The sequence below is a fragment of the Mesoplodon densirostris genome, chromosome 19, assembly GCF_025265405.1.
Source record: "Mesoplodon densirostris isolate mMesDen1 chromosome 19, mMesDen1 primary haplotype, whole genome shotgun sequence".
Lineage (NCBI taxonomy): Eukaryota > Metazoa > Chordata > Mammalia > Artiodactyla > Ziphiidae > Mesoplodon > Mesoplodon densirostris.
The window spans coordinates 66,246,400-66,262,288 of record NC_082679.1 but is presented as its reverse complement, the minus strand read 5'-3'; the positions used below and the strand labels follow the sequence as shown (position 1 = coordinate 66,262,288).

The 15,889-nt window shown below is 60.6% G+C and overlaps 1 protein-coding gene across 1 annotated transcript; it reads right to left on the bottom strand.

Moving 5' to 3' along the window:
• Positions 1-3,508: 3,508 nt before the first annotated feature.
• Positions 3,509-15,653, bottom strand: LOC132480340 (tubulin beta-3 chain). The gene is made up of 6 exons (XM_060084482.1): positions 14,694-15,653; positions 13,615-13,624; positions 11,582-11,698; positions 6,084-6,192; positions 5,435-5,545; positions 3,509-4,773 (listed from the first exon to the last, which is right to left on the bottom strand). Exons 1-6 carry the CDS (start codon positions 15,641-15,643, stop codon positions 3,698-3,700), a joined length of 2,373 nt encoding a protein of 790 aa, XP_059940465.1. The 5' UTR covers positions 15,644-15,653; the 3' UTR covers positions 3,509-3,697.
• Between the last annotated feature and the right edge of the window lie 236 nt (positions 15,654-15,889).

Sequence of the window (15,889 nt, the reverse complement as noted above, 5' to 3'; positions counted from 1 at the left end):
ATGCTGGCTCGATTCTAGTGTTAGCACAACCATGTTCATCTTTGTTCTCTAGTTTTCCTCTGACAATCATGCCGTTGTATTCCCCAGGGCGGCTGGAAGGCATGTTAAGTGTATGACAGGTGCTGGAAAGTGGAGGAATCCTGGGGAGACTCTCAGCTGACCTTATAAATGGATGAGAATACAGTCCTCCTCTAAAACCCTCAGAGAGGAAGATAGAAAAACATATGGAAGCATCCACACCAATGTCCCATGTATATTAATACTTGAACTCTGTAGTTCCCCAGGAAACGGGATCCTAGTCAGCTTCGAAGTCCTGGTCTGAGGTGGATGTCATCACACCCAGCCCACGGTGACTTGATTCCCTTCAATTTTGCTTGGCTCCATCCTTCCCCCAAAGCCCTGGTGCCCTGGCCCATCCTCTCTTGGGGAGGACCCCACACTTGTGCTGGCAGCAGCCCCTGCATGTGGTGGCCTCGACGTGCAGAGCTTTATAGCACTCGTATGTGTACCCACTCATTTGTTATTATCTAAGCAAGTCGTTTTCAAAGAATTTTAAGAGCCTAAGTCTTCTTTCAGTTGAATCTATATGGAGTTCCAACTCCTAAAATATGAGCGGACGTGTTCTTTGCAGCTGGGGAAGGTGCCCTAGAGAGGGGAAGCGCCCTGCCACAGGGAGAGGGGCAGAGTGGACGGTCACCTCCATTCCACACTCACTGCCCCCCTTCTCAAGCTGTCGTTGTCCCCCAGGGGTGGTGGGAACCATGATGACTCGGCTCCAGCATCCTCCGTTCAAACTGTGTCCCTGCCCCTGGAGGCTGGGGTCTTGGGCAGCTTTGCCTGTCTCCAGGCCTCGGCCTCTTCCTCTGAAGCATCTGCCTCACAAGTGTGCCGGGACGTGTGACCTAGTGGATGAAAAGCTCAGGGCTGCCTGGCCCCCAGAACGGGCCCAGCTGTGGGGCTGCCAGGGACCCCTGTCTCAGATTACGAGATTTTGTAACTGAGGAATAATCGCTTAGTATAAACATGTCCCCAAGTGGAATGTTATTTGTTCTTCATCTGAAATTCCAATGTAACAGGGCGTCCTGTATTTGCTTTGGCAGCCCTGTCCCTGGGGGTGAGGCCATCTCCTGGCCCCTGAGCATCCTTGCATGCCAGGCTGAGGGCGCAGGGCCAGGGCCGGGAGTGTGCCCAGGTCTGGATGCCCCTGGCCCCATCACCCAGGCTGAAAGGGACAGGCGGACCTGAAGGCAAAACAGCCAACGAGGTAGGTGGCCCCAAAGGCCATCCAATAGTGGTGTCAATACTGGATGGCACTGGGCCATCAGAGCCCTTCTGGGAGGTTCAGGTGAGACTGAGTAGCCCCTGAGCGGGCTTCTCCTGCCCCCTCCTGTCCAGGCAACCCTGCAAATAATCTCGCCTCACCAATAACAGGCATGTAAGAGCTAACACTTAGGGCTTTTGTTATGGGCCACATGCTGTTCCAGCCACTTTCCACGTGTGTTCCTGTTTTCAGGTGCACAGCGAACCGCTCTGAAATGCACTGACATAAAGCACAGCCATTCACCTCGCTCAGGGATGCTGTGGGTCGGGACTTCACGCAGAGCCCAGGGCTGGCTTGTCTCTGCTCCACAGTGTCTGCGACGTAGGGGCAGGAGTGAGGCTAGGACTGAGGGAAACAGGAGAGAACGAAGTGGCCCCTCATAAGAAAGGGAGCCGGAGGCTCAAGGGACGGGGCCGAGGGACCCAGCAGGTGGAGAGGAGGGAGGGCTGGAGGAAGGAGGCGCCAAGACCCCCCCCCCAGCAGGAGGGTAACCCCGGGGAGCAACAGAGGCGTCCTAGGCCACTGTGAGTGCTAGAGCGGGGCTGCAGTCTAGGCGGACAAGGCAGGGCGGCCCAAGGAGGCCAGCTTCATCTAAGTGACCCGAGCCAGGACGAAGTTCTCACAGGTGCAGGTGCTCAGGAGGGAAGTGGATCTGTGGCCACTTTAAGCAAAGTGGAGAGATACACAGCCTGGGCCGGAACCCCGGCTGTGCCACCTGCCAACGGGCACGTCTCTGAGCCTCGTTTCTTGCCTGGAAACCTGGTGGCCTCACTGTAAAGGTTAAACAAGGCACAGCTTTCCACCCCTCAGGAGAGAGCCCGGGAAGACCGTGGACCGGGGGACCCAGCATGAGCACCTGGCTATCGGGAGCACCTTTGTCAACACCTGGCGGGGGACTCAAGTCTTTGGGGGTCACTGAGCCCCTTGAGAACCTGAGCTGTGGACACCCCTCCCCCGCAGTGCATGGAGGCCGCAGCCCTGTTGAAGCTGCCGTGGACGTGGAGTCGGGGCCTTCGCCACCCAGAGAGGAGGGCCCAGTGCAGGGCCCAGACCCTCACACACAGCAGTCACACTCACTGTAACCTGGCCGCCTTGAGTGTGAGGTGGGCGAGCACAGCCCTTCAGGGTCAGCCGCGCGACGGGCTTAGAGCTGGCCTGGCCTGGAGCAGGCGCCTGGAAGCATCTGCTCTTGCCAGAGCCCTGGATGCCGGCTCTCTCGGGGCTTCCATTCCCTGGTCCAGATCAGCCCCTTCGGCCTCTCTCTGCCCGGGTATCCACACAGAAGGGTGGGGTGCAGGGGGTCCCGGGGGGGCTGGGCTTGATGAGACCCTGGCTTCGAGGGGTGGGGTGTGGGGAGGCCGAGGGCAGAGGGTCTGGGCCCGTCCAACTCTGCGCAGGCTCACCTGGGCCCCGGGCAGGCAGCGCCTCTGGGATTCTACTTCTCTCCCTATACGAGGAGGGGGCGGCCAGGTTTCCCCTTCCAGCGCGACCCTGGGCGCCCTGCGGCCAGAGGAAACGACCGCCAGGGGGCGCGTGGGCCAGAACTTCGCTCCCGGCCCGGCTGCGCGGGGTGCTGTGCCAACTCACTGACCCGACCCGCCCTTCCCCAGGGCTCAAGCCCCAGCCCTCCACACACCACATTTTCCGGGGGAGTCCTCAAGGTCCCCCCTTCCTGACTCCCCTTTGGGTCTCGGCTGCCTGCCTCTAACGTCTAGCACCTGGATAAGCCAGAGGAAAACTCTGCAGCACGAGTCACCCTGGAGGGGACTGGGGCTTGTCCCGGGTCGCCTGAGAGCACGCCTGGGCTTCCTGCAGCCATGGCCACCTTCTCCAGCACCGCCACCAGGAGCTCCCCTGCCAGGGGCTGCACCTTGGGACAGCTGCAGTTTCCAAGCAGAGGCCCATCTCGGCCCCCACTCGGAGACAATGATGCTCTGTCCTGCCCCCGCCACCGGGCCTCCCTGTCTGCCCCTCCTCACCCCTCTGGCCCCAACATTCCAGAATAAGAAGAAATCTCCGGCACCAGGCACGGGTATCTGACAGCAATAAATTTATTAAGTATCCCCCCCAAGATATAAACACAAACCAGTAAAAAAAAAAAAAAAAAAAAACCATAAAACATCAGGCCTGGAGCCGATAATAAAGCAGAGAGACAAACAGGCCACACAAAATGGATTTGACCTATGGCGGAAGACAGCTGAGAAGACTCACACAGGGCGGGGATGCTGTAAATACTAAAGGACACATACTTGGGAGCCCTAGGGTGACATGAGCGGGCCTGGTGGGGGAAAGGGCAGGGGTGTGTCAGTGGCTACATGGCTCAGGGGACAGGCCTCTCGGTCCCGGCCGCGGCCGCGTCCCACCCCCTCGGCTGCTTCACTTGGGGCCCTGGGCCTCGGATTCCTCCTCGTCGTCTTCATACATCTCGCCCTCCTCCTCGGCCGTGGCGTCCTGGTACTGCTGGTACTCGGACACCAGGTCGTTCATGTTGCTCTCGGCCTCCGTGAACTCCATCTCGTCCATGCCCTCGCCCGTGTACCAGTGCAGGAAGGCCTTGCGGCGGAACATGGCCGTGAACTGCTCTGAGATGCGCTTGAACAGCTCCTGGATGGCCGTGCTGTTCCCGATGAAGGTGGAGGACATCTTGAGCCCGCGGGGCGGGATGTCGCACACAGCCACCTTCACGTTGTTGGGGATCCACTCCACGAAGTAGCTGCTGTTCTTGCTCTGGATGGCCAGCATCTGCTCGTCCACCTCCTTCATGGACATGCGGCCCCGGAAGACGGTGGCCACGGTCAGGTAGCGGCCGTGGCGCGGGTCGCAGGCGGCCATCATGTTCTTGGCGTCAAACATCTGCTGGGTGAGCTCGGGCACCGTCAGCGCCCGGTACTGCTGGCTGCCGCGGGCGGTGAGCGGGGCGAAGCCGGGCATGAAGAAGTGCAGGCGCGGGAAGGGCACCATGTTCACGGCCAGCTTGCGCAGGTCGGCGTTGAGCTGGCCCGGGAAGCGCAGGGAGGTGGTGACCCCGCTCATGGTGGCCGACACCAGGTGGTTGAGGTCCCCGTAGGTGGGCGTGGCCAGCTTGAGGGTGCGGAAGCAGATGTCATACAGCGCCTCGTTGTCGATGCAGTAGGTCTCGTCCGTGTTCTCCACCAGCTGGTGGATGGACAGCGTGGCGTTGTAGGGCTCCACCACCGTGTCCGACACCTTGGGCGAGGGCACCACGCTGAAGGTGTTCATGATGCGGTCGGGGTACTCCTCGCGGACCTTGCTGATGAGGAGGGTGCCCATGCCCGAGCCCGTGCCGCCCCCCAGCGAGTGGGTCAGCTGGAAGCCCTGCAGGCAGTCGCAATTCTCACACTCCTTCCGCACCACGTCCAGGACCGAGTCCACCAGCTCGGCACCCTCCGTGTAGTGGCCCTTGGCCCAGTTGTTGCCGGCCCCACTCTGACCTGGGACGGGGGCAGGGGGACACGGACGGGGTCAGACCTCCAGTACCTGCCTGAGGGCAACCGCGGTCGCAGCCCTGTGCCTGTTTACCCTCCATGAAGTGGGGTTGCCCGCACCTTCTCAACCCCTCCCTGGCTCTTAGCACCAGCCACACCGTGTGGGGAGTCGATCAGCCCTCCCCTCCAGTCCACCCACCTTCTGGCCGGCTGTGCTGGAAGGGTAAACTGCAACCCCCAGCATCCCTCACAGCCCGGGGTCGGGAGGAGGGGCACGCCCATCAGTTGGGGTGCTGAGCGCTGGGGGGTGGAAGTGGGGTGTGGCCTTCCTCCTGTCACTGTGTGAGCACCCAGGGCCCTGCCACCAGACTCAGGGCGTGAGGACAGCTGACCTGACCACAGCAACATTGCGTGCTCGTGAGCCGGTGTCTCTCTAAGGATCCTGTGAGCTCAAGCCTATTTCACACATCGTTCTGCTTGAAATCACAAGTGCTTTCTGTTCCTTGCACAGAACCCTTTCTCTGGGACTCTGTCCCGAGCTGCAAATTGGGGAGATCAGGGCTGCTCTGCAGGGTCACAGGCAGGGGTGACTCTGCCCTTGTTTCTGTTGATCTGGGTTTGCCAGCAATGGGGTCCACCAGGAGAGGCTGGGGCAGGGGAAACTTACCGAAGATGAAGTTGTCAGGCCTGAAGAGGTGCCCGAAGGCCCCAGACCGGACGCTGTCCATGGTTCCAGGCTCCAGGTCCACCAGGATGGCCCGAGGCACATACTTGTGAGCTGAGGGCAGAGGGGTGGGTTACGTGGGTCACAGAAGCTAGGCGCCCCTCCTGCCCCCTAAGTCCTGCCCCGGACTGCCAGCCTCGTGCTCTCACCCTAAGAGCTCAGACTCTGGGGTCAGAGAGGCAGGAGCCATGTGTGAAAAGGTAGTCATGGTTGACATCCGGACAACCAGGACCAAATCCCATGTCTACGTGGGCAGGTCAATATTTTGCCAGTTCACTAAAGACACCATTTCGCACCAGTTGCTGGGTAGCCCCTGCCCGACCTCTCCAGGTAACCCCTGCTCTGGACCCTCCCATGGGCCTCCTGAAGGGGCCTTTGGGACCCTGCCCAGCCCTGGCCATTCCACCGGACTGTGTGTGTGTCTCACGGCCATTAAACACATTTGAATCTCGCTAGGGTTATTAGGATCCCCTGTCTTTATTCTGTGAGTCTCTGGTTGCACCTGCCAGCCAACCGAAAGGAGGGCAGAGACGCTGGGACCCAGCAGTCAAGGTCCCCCCACCCCACCCCTCGGTCCAGGATGGGGGCTCACAAGAGGCCTCGTTGTAGTAGACGCTGATGCGCTCCAGCTGCAGGTCCGAGTCCCCCACATAATTGCCACTGGGGTCTATCCCGTGCTCGTCGCTGATGACCTCCCAGAACTGCAGGGGGAACGGAGGGGTCAGTAGGTGGTCGTGACCCCCACCAGGCCCCTTCCCTCCCGTAGCCTTGAAGCCCTGGTACAAAATTAGGGGCTTGGACCCAAAGCCTGCACGAGTCCCTTTGAGTGACTTTGAAAAAGAGCCCCTAGCTCTGTCATCTGTAAGAAAATTGTCGTAATAAGTATACACGTCCATGGAGACCAGAGCCTTCAGGGTGGTTCAGGGCTCAACTGACACAGACCCGGGTCCCCAGACCCAGCTCTGCACTTGGTGACCGGGGGCCTTGGACAGTCCACTTCTCCATGAGTAATAAACACCCTCTTGGGGTGTTTCATTCTTAATTCCCTCCTTTCAGATGAGAAGGCTGAAGCACAGACAAGGTAAGTGCTGGAGGTAGGGTCCAGGATATGCGTGCCCCTCAGTGTCAAGGCAAAGACGTCCAGTGACAGGGCCTGGCAGCGTCCAGCACATCAGCAGCCTCAGCCAACAGGAACCACAGGGGCCTGAGTGGGGAATCACTTGCCTGGGGTTACCCAGCCTGTCCAAGCTGAGATCGCACAGCCCCAGCTTCAAGGGCTCACTCTCCCCACGGCCTCCTGCCCTGCTTGCCCTGGGCAGGAACCTACCGCGCTTCTCTCAGGACTGGAGCAAGGCAGGACCACCCCTTCCCAGCTGCGTGACCTTGGGCAGGTCCTGAAGGTTCTCTGTGCCTCAGTGGCCTCATCTGTTCAGTGGGCCTGATGATGAAGCCAGGTTGTTGTGAGAATAAAGCAAGTTACCCTGCACAGAGCCTGTGGATGGTGAGTGCCGTGTGGGATTATTAGCAAGCAAAGACACCCGCCCTGGGTGAAGGGAGGGCTGCACAGTGCTCTGTGCTCGCCCCAGGGGCACTTCCAGGCTGTCTCAGAGCACAGCTGCCCATGCAGGCCGGAGATTGTGGTCACACACCGTGTGACTTACCAGTGCCCCTCCCCTTTGCCCCTCAGGGTTGGGGTGACTCAGAAGAACGGGTGTGAAGGCCCCAAGAAGCAAAGGGCCTCTACATATGGGTCATGTGCTGGGGAAAAGACTGCTCAGTGAGAAAAGCAGTTAGAAATCAGTTTTCATGTGCGTATCTATATATAGATATCTCTGACAAGACATTCAAAAATCTGCTCCCGGCAGCCATGCCTGAGAGTGGTCCTGGGTTGGGGGAGAGACTTTGGCACTGCACACCATTTGGTTCTTTCGGAATTTTTGTCACGTGCACGTTAACTTCTCAAAAAAAAAAAAAAAAAAGATTAGTTAAAAATAAAACAATTTTAAAACCTGAAAAGTATGAACTGTCATTATTATAAAATGTACAGAAGAATCTTGGCATTTCACCCAGAGAGACTGTTATCAGAGGTCAGCTCTCAGCAAGGGTGGGGGCTGGACTTCTTCCTCCTTTGTGTGTTTTTGTCATTAGTAAGTTTTCTTCTTTTTTTCTGCCTTAAGTGTGCATTAACGCTGTAATTAGAGGTGTCACTGAGGCATTCAGGGCCTGATCAGAGCTTCCTCCCACTGCTTGGTTCCCCATGCCCTCCTCAGGAGAGTGTGAGCCAGGGGCCTTGGTTCCCACAGCCCTGGGACACGCCAGACCTCTGGCTTCAGAGACACCCACAGCCCCTGTAGAGAAGGGATGAGCTTGAGATGGCAAGTGTGGGAGGGGGAGAGAGTGACTCAGCCACCGAGCCACCAACACGTCTATGCAACGTTCTCTGGACCCTCTATGGAAGCACAGGCTTCCAGGAGGCAGACCAGAGTGAGTGCAGAGCCCAGCACTGGACAGTGTGTGCCAGTGACTCCACCTCTCAGGACCTCCGTTTTCTCATCTGTAAAGTGGACATAATATGATACCCATTTCAAGTGGTCGACTCAAGGCCTGACACACAAAAGCAGTCAGCAAATGTTGGCCTCACAAAATTAAAAGGCCTTAGATGTTATTTAAATTTGTAAAGTCATATTCACTGATAAATAAAATAAAAGATACTTGAAAAATATCTATATACTTTGGAATACTGTGTTGCAATAAAAGATCATCACTGGTATGAGCAGATCTCCAAGGCACACCCTTAGGGGAAAAGGCACATTGCAATGATATACAGAGTAAAAGCAAAAATCTCACAGCAGATGCTATATTTTTTATACATAGGTGCATATGCACAGAAGATGGACTAGCATAGTGGAAAATAACTTGTCCTCCTGAAGAGAGGGACCGAGAGGGGTGCGGTGCTTACATGGGCACTTTAGCCTTATCTGCAATGTTTCAACTTTTTAGAAGGAGAATATGTTAATACTAGCTTTTGTAGTTAAAACAAATACGAATTGTAATTTAAAATAAAAACTTAGTAGATTATATATACAGATCATATAACATTTAATAAATAACAAAATACTATTTTATAAATTAAAGAATAATTATGATCATCACTACAGATGAGAAAACTGCCAGATGGCGCGTGGACCCCAGGGTCCAGGCCAGGGCTCCTATTTCAGACCCTACGGTTTTGTCTCGAGCTGCGGGCATGCGCCGCGGCGCTGTCCGTAGTGCTGACCTTTGCGGCGCCTACGCTCGTGGGCGGGGGAGGTGGCGGGGCGCGCGCAGGAGCCCAAAGCAAGAGGGGTGCAGTGGTTCCCGGGAGGGAGGGCTGGCCGACTGGGGGGGCGTTAAGCCCCTCTAGGACCCCATGCCCCTCCCTGGCCAGTGCACAGGACCCAACTGGGAGGGGCGGGGGTGGGGGTGGGGTGCGGAAACCAGGAAATTCCTCTTCTCATTGGCTGTCAGGGCCAGGGCCCGCCCTTCCGAGGCCCCGCCCAGCGGCCGAGAGGCTGGGCACAGACAAAGGCTCCAGGACGGCCCTGCCCCCTAGGGGAGGAGGGTGGGGTCCCCAGACTCTTCGCCCCACTGTGGGAGCTGGGGTCTCCCTGCCCATCCTGATGTGTCCACACAGGCCTAGATTCAAACTCCTGCCCTGTCCCTCCCAGGCGTTTTTTTTATCCTTGGGGGAAGGGCGACACCCAACTCCACCGCAGCCTCGAGAGGTGCAGCGCCCAACACGCAGTGGTCATTGTCACGAGTCATAAATGCTGCCATGTCACCTCTCAGGAGAGCCGTGCTCTCTCCTGGCCCCGATCGCCCTGACCTCCCTCCATAACTTCTACTCCCATCCCCACCCGCAGCCAGGCCCTCCCCCGAGCGGGCAGCCCGCCCCCGAGCAAGGGAAGCAGCCCCTCTTGCCCACCCCAGTCAGCTACTGCTGGTGACGGGCGAGAAAAGTTTGCTCTCCCTCCACCAGGAGGCCACAACCAGTACGGAAGCTGGAAACAAAAATGGCCAAGGAACGCCTGCCTGCCTGTCCACAGGGCAGGTGCTGGGCGTCGGGGCAGGCAAATTCCCACACACGCTGTGAGCGCATCCAGTTTGGTTCTGGAGATTTTCCAGAGCAGGGAGACCGGAAGGAACCACTAGACTGCTTCCACTGGTCACTGCAAAGGGCAGCGGTTGAAAAGGAAGAAACGATCCCCCTCCCCCCCAAATCCACCACTCTCTCTTTTGCACTGTTAAAAAGGATCAGATATTAGTTTTAAAAACAAACAAGAGTTCAGGAAATTAAGGCAAAATGAATAAAAAGTAATGAGCAAACCCAAGGGCCACTGCACTTGAAGCAGGAAAAAATCTCTGCGGACGCCACTGTCCAGCACTCGGGCCGCTGCCTCTGCCCTGCCCCCCACCCATGGGGCTGCAGCTGGGCATGAACCTGCGTCTGCGTGATCAGTGCGGGTCCAGCCATAGAAGGAAGCCCCGGGACAGGATCCCCACGCCCCCACGCTCATGGGGGGACTCGGGCTGCCCTGCTTCCCCTCAGTGACCCCTGACTCTCGGAGGAGCAGATGCTCGGGGCAGGCCTGGTCCCTGTGACCACATTAATGAGCCCATGGCCCCTTCTGCCCGTCCAGGGCAGCTGTCAGTGACAGCCCCCAGAGCCCTGATTTAATTTGAGGCCTTGGTCCCCCAGGCCTCCCCTCCCCCAGCCCCTTCCTCAGGCAGGCACAGCTGTCTCCTCGGTGATTAGGGTGTCTCCCCACGACGCCCTCCCCCCCATGCGAGGCGCCTCCACCCTAGAGCCCAAGTTGCAATTGACATGTCAGCCACGTGGCTGCCCCAGCCCTGTTGTAATTAGCTTTTTTGTTCTTGCCCGGTTTCCATGGCAACAGCCTCCAGAGGAAGCCTTTCCTGGCCCCTTCCCCTCCAGGACCTGTCTCCTCCCACTGCCTCCTTGGGGAACCAGCTCGACACCATCCCTCGCCGGGTCCCTGGCCTTGGTGCTGACAAAGCCACCCGCCCCCCCCCCCCCATATTGTCCTGAGGACAGCACAGCGGGCAGCAGGCCGCACCCACCCAGCCTGAGCCCCGCGCTGGGCATCTGCAGAGACTGACAGCCGGAGCGGGGAGAGGCTCTGTCTCCACTTGCTGTGTGACCTTGGGCAAGGGACAGCTTCTCCGGACTTAGGGATGGGACACCTGCCTCCTGGGTTCGGCTGGGGATGACGCCATCCCCTTCCCGCCTCAGTTCCAACATCTGTGAGGTGGGCTAACAATGGAGGGGAGGGGCCTAGTGGTGAAGTAGCTCTCGACCCCACCCGCCCACCCCGGCTTTGTTCCCACGTCCGACCCCGAGACTCGCGGTCCCTACGTGGGTTTGATCCAACCCTGTGGCGAGGGGCGAGGGGTTGCCCAGGCAGGGCTACGCTGAGGGAGAGTCCAGTCCTCAACCAAGGTCATCCCGAGTCCGGGCCCAATTCCTCCCCCAACAAAGGAAAAGGGTGGGGCCAGGAAGCTGAGGGTGGTCAAAGCTAGGCGGGGGCATGGGGCGGCTCTGGACTCTTGGAGGGTACCAAATTACTGGCGTGCCGGGGGCGGGGGGATCATTATGGCTTTGGGGCGAGCCCCACCCAAACCTGCCCACCCCACCCATCTCGCCCGAGGCCGCATTGTGACCCCAGAGAAGAGGGCCACGCCCAGCCAGCGGCCCCCCCACCTCCCCGCACCTGCAGCGGCGGGTGGCTGGAGCTCAGCGGCTGACCTGCGCTGTGCTCCCGCAGGCCCGAAGTAAGCCTGGTAGGGGCAGAGGAAAGGCGGGGGTGGGAATGGCAGAGGGGACGACCCGGCGTCCCGGCAGCCCGCAGCGAGGGCAAGCCCATCCTTTTCTTCTAGGCTTCGCAGTGGCGAGTGAGGCTCGGGGTGCGGCTCTGCGCGCACCGCCTCCCTGCTTCCCTCCCCCCGGGGACCGGCTCGAGGAAGGGGCGGGGGACGCGGGATGCGCGCCGGGTGCGGGGCCCGGCGCAGGGGGGCGGCGCGCGGCCTCACCTTGGCCCCGATCTGGTTGCCGCACTGGCCGGCCTGGATGTGCACGATCTCCCTCATGCTCGGTGCGTGTGGCGGGCGGCTGCGGGACGCAGGCGGACGCGCTGGGGCCGGGGCTGGCTGCGGAGAATCTGCCGCCCCCGCCGCCCGCTCTTATAGGCTGGGCCCCGCCCGCCGCGCCCGGCCTGGCGTCATCGCGCGCGGCCAATCCGGGGACGCCGCCGCAGAATGCGGCAGGGCTGCAGCATCAGCACCGCGCATCCCCGCTCCACCGCGCGCTGCAGCGCCTCCTCCCGCCGCCCCAGGGGTCCGGGGACCGCGCACCCGAAAGGAGGGGCTGGCGAGCTCCAGGGAGGACAATAGAAGCCCCCTTGGCCCTCGGCTGCCGCCTCTATCCCACCCCAGCGGCAGCCTCCCCCCCTCGGCTTTGCGAGGAGGGTCTTTCTTGTCCACACCTGTGTAGGGACCAACCCCATCTCCCACCCCGAAAGGCCAACATGGACGCCTCCCAGCTCCCTGTCTTGGGTCGCGAAGGGGCGGACCAGGTACTCTGAGCTTTGCCGGGTCCCTTAATGGTGGGGTAGCCAGGAAAAGGCTGCAGCAGGCACCGACTTCTCTCCAGAAGAAAGAAATCACGGGGCAGGGCTCCCAACCGTCTGAGTCAGAAGGGCTGTGAGTGCAGGAGGGTGGTGGTGGGTTGCTATGGCAGCTCTGAGTTTCACTGTTCTTCTCTGCACTGGGGGATGCCACCTGCCCCTTCTTCCCCAGGGGGCTGCCATGAGATTCCAAATGGACCTAGCAGGTGGGGCTGCTTTGTACCCCTGCCAGGCACAGCACCTGGCATGTAGCTGCTGCTCAGTGAACATCGGTGTCAGGAATTGTCATAAGGACACAAACAAGCCAGGCACAGAACTGACTGGGTGGGGGGGTGGAGGGCAGTGGTTTCTGTCTGACTCACTCTCCCTGATGTCACCTGTACCCCTGGAGTCTTGGTCCAAGTGAGGCCAAGGAAATTCGGTGGGCTGGGGGAGCTATGTAGGGAGATGGTGTGCGCACAAGGGAGAGAAGGGAGGCGGTGAAGTGGACACGCAGTTCAGAGGCTGGACGACCCACTGGCCTAGCAGTCTGCTGGGGTCAGACGTTATAGTGAAACCGCCTATCATAAAGTCCTCCTGATATTTCAGTAACAAAATCCTCAGGGTCTCAGCCACAGCGTGCGGACCTGTTCCTGTCTGTGCGCTCACACTGCTTGTGTGGTGTAGCTGTGTGCGCGCCCCTCTCTTTCTCCTCTTGCAGCTTCCCCAGTTTGGCAAGTCTAGAAATGGGCCTTTTGTTCTCGAGAGACGCCCTCCCTCACAACACGGCCATGATGTGGCTTTCTGTGGTTGGCTTCCAGCCGCCTGGGGCCCCTCCCTGTCCCCGTTCAGGGGGTCCTGGTGAGCGTTTGGCTCTTCCCTGGAGCTGGCTGCGCCTCCCTGTTGAGCAAAGGAAGAAGCTTTGCATCCTGTTGACCAGGACCCATCACCGGCCCTGCCGCCCTGCAGGGTGGCATCGGGCCAGGCCAGGTCCCCCTCCATCCCCAGAGGGCTCTGGTGCCCGGCTCAAGGCTGACTCATCATCCTGTCTCCTAGCAAAAGCCGGCCCTGCTGGGAACCAGCTCCCAGCCCCGAGGTCAGCAGTCAGGGCTGGAGCTGCCAGTGGTGGGCGGGCAGGAACTGGCCGGGACAGGGCTCGGGTGGCTGGCCAGGGGGTGGCAGGGGCTGCAGGCATTACTAGACCTGCCTTGGAGTTGGCTGGTACCACCACTGTTCCTCCACTGAGCCTGTACCAGGAAGGGGGTCGAATGTATGCTGTGTCTGTGGAGGAAGCGGGTGGGAACTCAGCCCAAGGCTGCAGCAGAGGGAGGACCCAAGGGCTCCGAGCATCAGTCAGCACGGTCCGCCGCAGAAGCCCACTCCCCGGGAGCTTGGACACCCCTGCAGCCCCTGGACAGCCTCACCGCCTTCTGGGCGGCCTTGCCTCACATTCCCCAGGGCTGGTGGAGCCCTGACCCTCCTCCCAGAAGGGCAGTACTTGGAAGAGAGCAGACCGCAGCCTCCGGGCCACCCTGCCGCTGGACGAGGCAGGGATACGGACGAGGGGCTGCAGGACTGGGCCGAGAGAGGGCCACGTTCTGGCCAGGGTCACACATGGGTCACCGTGGTCCTGCTTCTGCTGCAGTTGAGGGCGCCTGGACAGTGCTGGGGTCTTTTCACCATCGTGGTGGCTGGGGGCAGGGGAGTGGCTGCCCGACTCCAGTTGCTCTGGGCTGGGGTTTGCGCCCCCGAGAGAAAGCAAAGGCACAGGATCGAGTGGGTGTGGCCAGGTTCTCCACGCTCTCCCCGAGGTGGGGCTGTGGTTTCCTCACCCGGGCAGGCCAGCCACGGTTTCTGGCTGGTTCCTGGACCTCCTTCCTTCCTTCCCCTCCCCAGCCTCGCCCCCACCCCTCCACCTCAAGCTTCAGGCAGCTTCTGGAAGGAGGCAAGACAGATGGCAAGGAGACTGCACCAAGCACACAATTTATTACCGACGGCTTCCTGGCCCCAGGAGCCTGGGAACTGGTCCCCGATTCAGGCCGATGGCCCCCGCTTCACCCAGAGCAGGTGTTGGCCAGCACTGTCTGCCGGGGGCGTGCGGTGTCGACAGATGGGCTGAGCCCTGGCTCTCCGGTCACCACTGAGCCTTAGAAGAGAGAAGTCCCACCCTCCCACCGCGGCTCCACGCCGTCGTCCTTGCTGGTCACAGAGTCCTTGGAGCAGCACTGCCGACAGCTTTTGCCACCACACTTCACATCCCAGTGGGCGGGGGGGCGCAGTCCCCAGAGTGGGTGCGGCGGGTCTCTGGATGTGGGGGGGGAACTCTAGAGACGTGGGCAGTGCCCCGCCATCTCCCCAGCCTCCTCCATCCCCCACAGCTCCTCCCGGAGCTTCGTGCCGTTCCCCTCCCGGGCCCCAGAGGGTCTGTGCGTCCACACCTTCAGAGATGGCCTAGCCCGTCCTCTCTGCCAAGGGACTGCCCTGGCCACCCAGGGCTTGGGCCCCACGACAGCACCTCCTCCCTCTGCCCGGCAGCTCACCAGGAGCCCTGCAGCACCTCTTGGAGCGTCTTCCGGAGCTCCTGGCTGCGGAAGGCATAGATGAGAGGGTCCACGACGGCGTTGCAGACGATGAGGGTGAGGAAGAGGTGGAAGTTCTGGAAGACGCAGCCACAGGTGGGGTGCTGAGGGCAGAGGACGATGAGCGAGAGGTGGAGGAAGAACGGGCCCCAGCAGAGGAGGAAGGTGCCCAGCAGGATGGTGAGGGTGGCCGCGCCCTTGAGGCCGAAGCCCTGCTGGGTGGAGCGCCGCCTCTTGTGGAGCCGGGCAATGCCCCGGGCGTGCTGGCACGCCCGGGCCAGCATGTGGACGTAGAGCACGGCCATGAGCGCCAGCATGGCTACGAAGAAGCTCACGAGACAGAGGAGGACGGCCGCGTGGTTGTAGTAGGCGATGAAGAGGGTGCTGGCGAGGACGCTGGCCACCCAGACGGCCGCGATGGCCCGCCACGCCCTGGGCAGTGTCACGAGGCTGTGGTACCGCAGGGCGTAGAAGATGGAGATGTAGCGGTCCACGGCGATGGCGCCCAGGAAGCAGAGGCTGGACACCATGGAGCTGCAGATGAGCACATCAATGACGTCGTCCAGCTGCTGCACCACGGCAGCCCGAGGGGCCAGGGCGCCGGCCTCCAGCAGCAGCATGACGGTCGTCTCCAGCACGTTGCTGACGCTCACAAGCAGGTCGGACACGGCCAGGCAGCAGACGAAGTAGTACATGGGCGAGTGCAGGTTGCGGTTCTTGATGATGGCGGCCACCACCAGCACGTTCTCCACGAGACTCACCAGCCCCAAGCTGAGGAACAGCCCTTCGGGAACGGACACCTCCAGGCACTGGGGCCCCGTCTGGTTGGTGGCCAGCCCGAGGCGGGGGGTGGCTGGGGACGTGGAGTTGAGGGGACTCAGCAGGGGCCTCTGGGGGCCGAGCACTGGCATCGTCCTGCCAGGGAGCAGGAAGGGGTCCTTGCTCTCAGGGTCCCGCTCAACTCATGGCTCCACCGGGAGGCCCTTCACACTCCGCCCTCCTGGGCTGGACAAATGTCAGCCCAGGCACGGCCCCGGGCCTCTCCACCAGAGTCGTCACTTCCCAGCCAGGACCCCAAGCCCCCAGTTGCCAGCCCTGTGGGCTCAGTGTCTCTCTCCTGGTCCTCAGTCCACCTCCTCTCTTCCCTGGAGGCGCGG

Excerpts from the sequence above, each read along its gene's own strand:
- LOC132480340 (XM_060084482.1), bottom strand. The coding sequence starts at position 15,643 with ATGCCAGTGCTCGGCCCCCAGAGGCCCCTGCTGAGTCCCCTCAACTCC. Across the intron at positions 6,193-11,581 it reads GCAACCAGATCGGGGCCAAG|TTCTGGGAGGTCATCAGCGA; the intron begins GTGAGGCCGCGC and ends TTCCCCCTGCAG. Across the intron at positions 4,774-5,434 it reads GCCTGACAACTTCATCTTCG|GTCAGAGTGGGGCCGGCAAC; the intron begins GTAAGTTTCCCC and ends CCCCCGTCCCAG.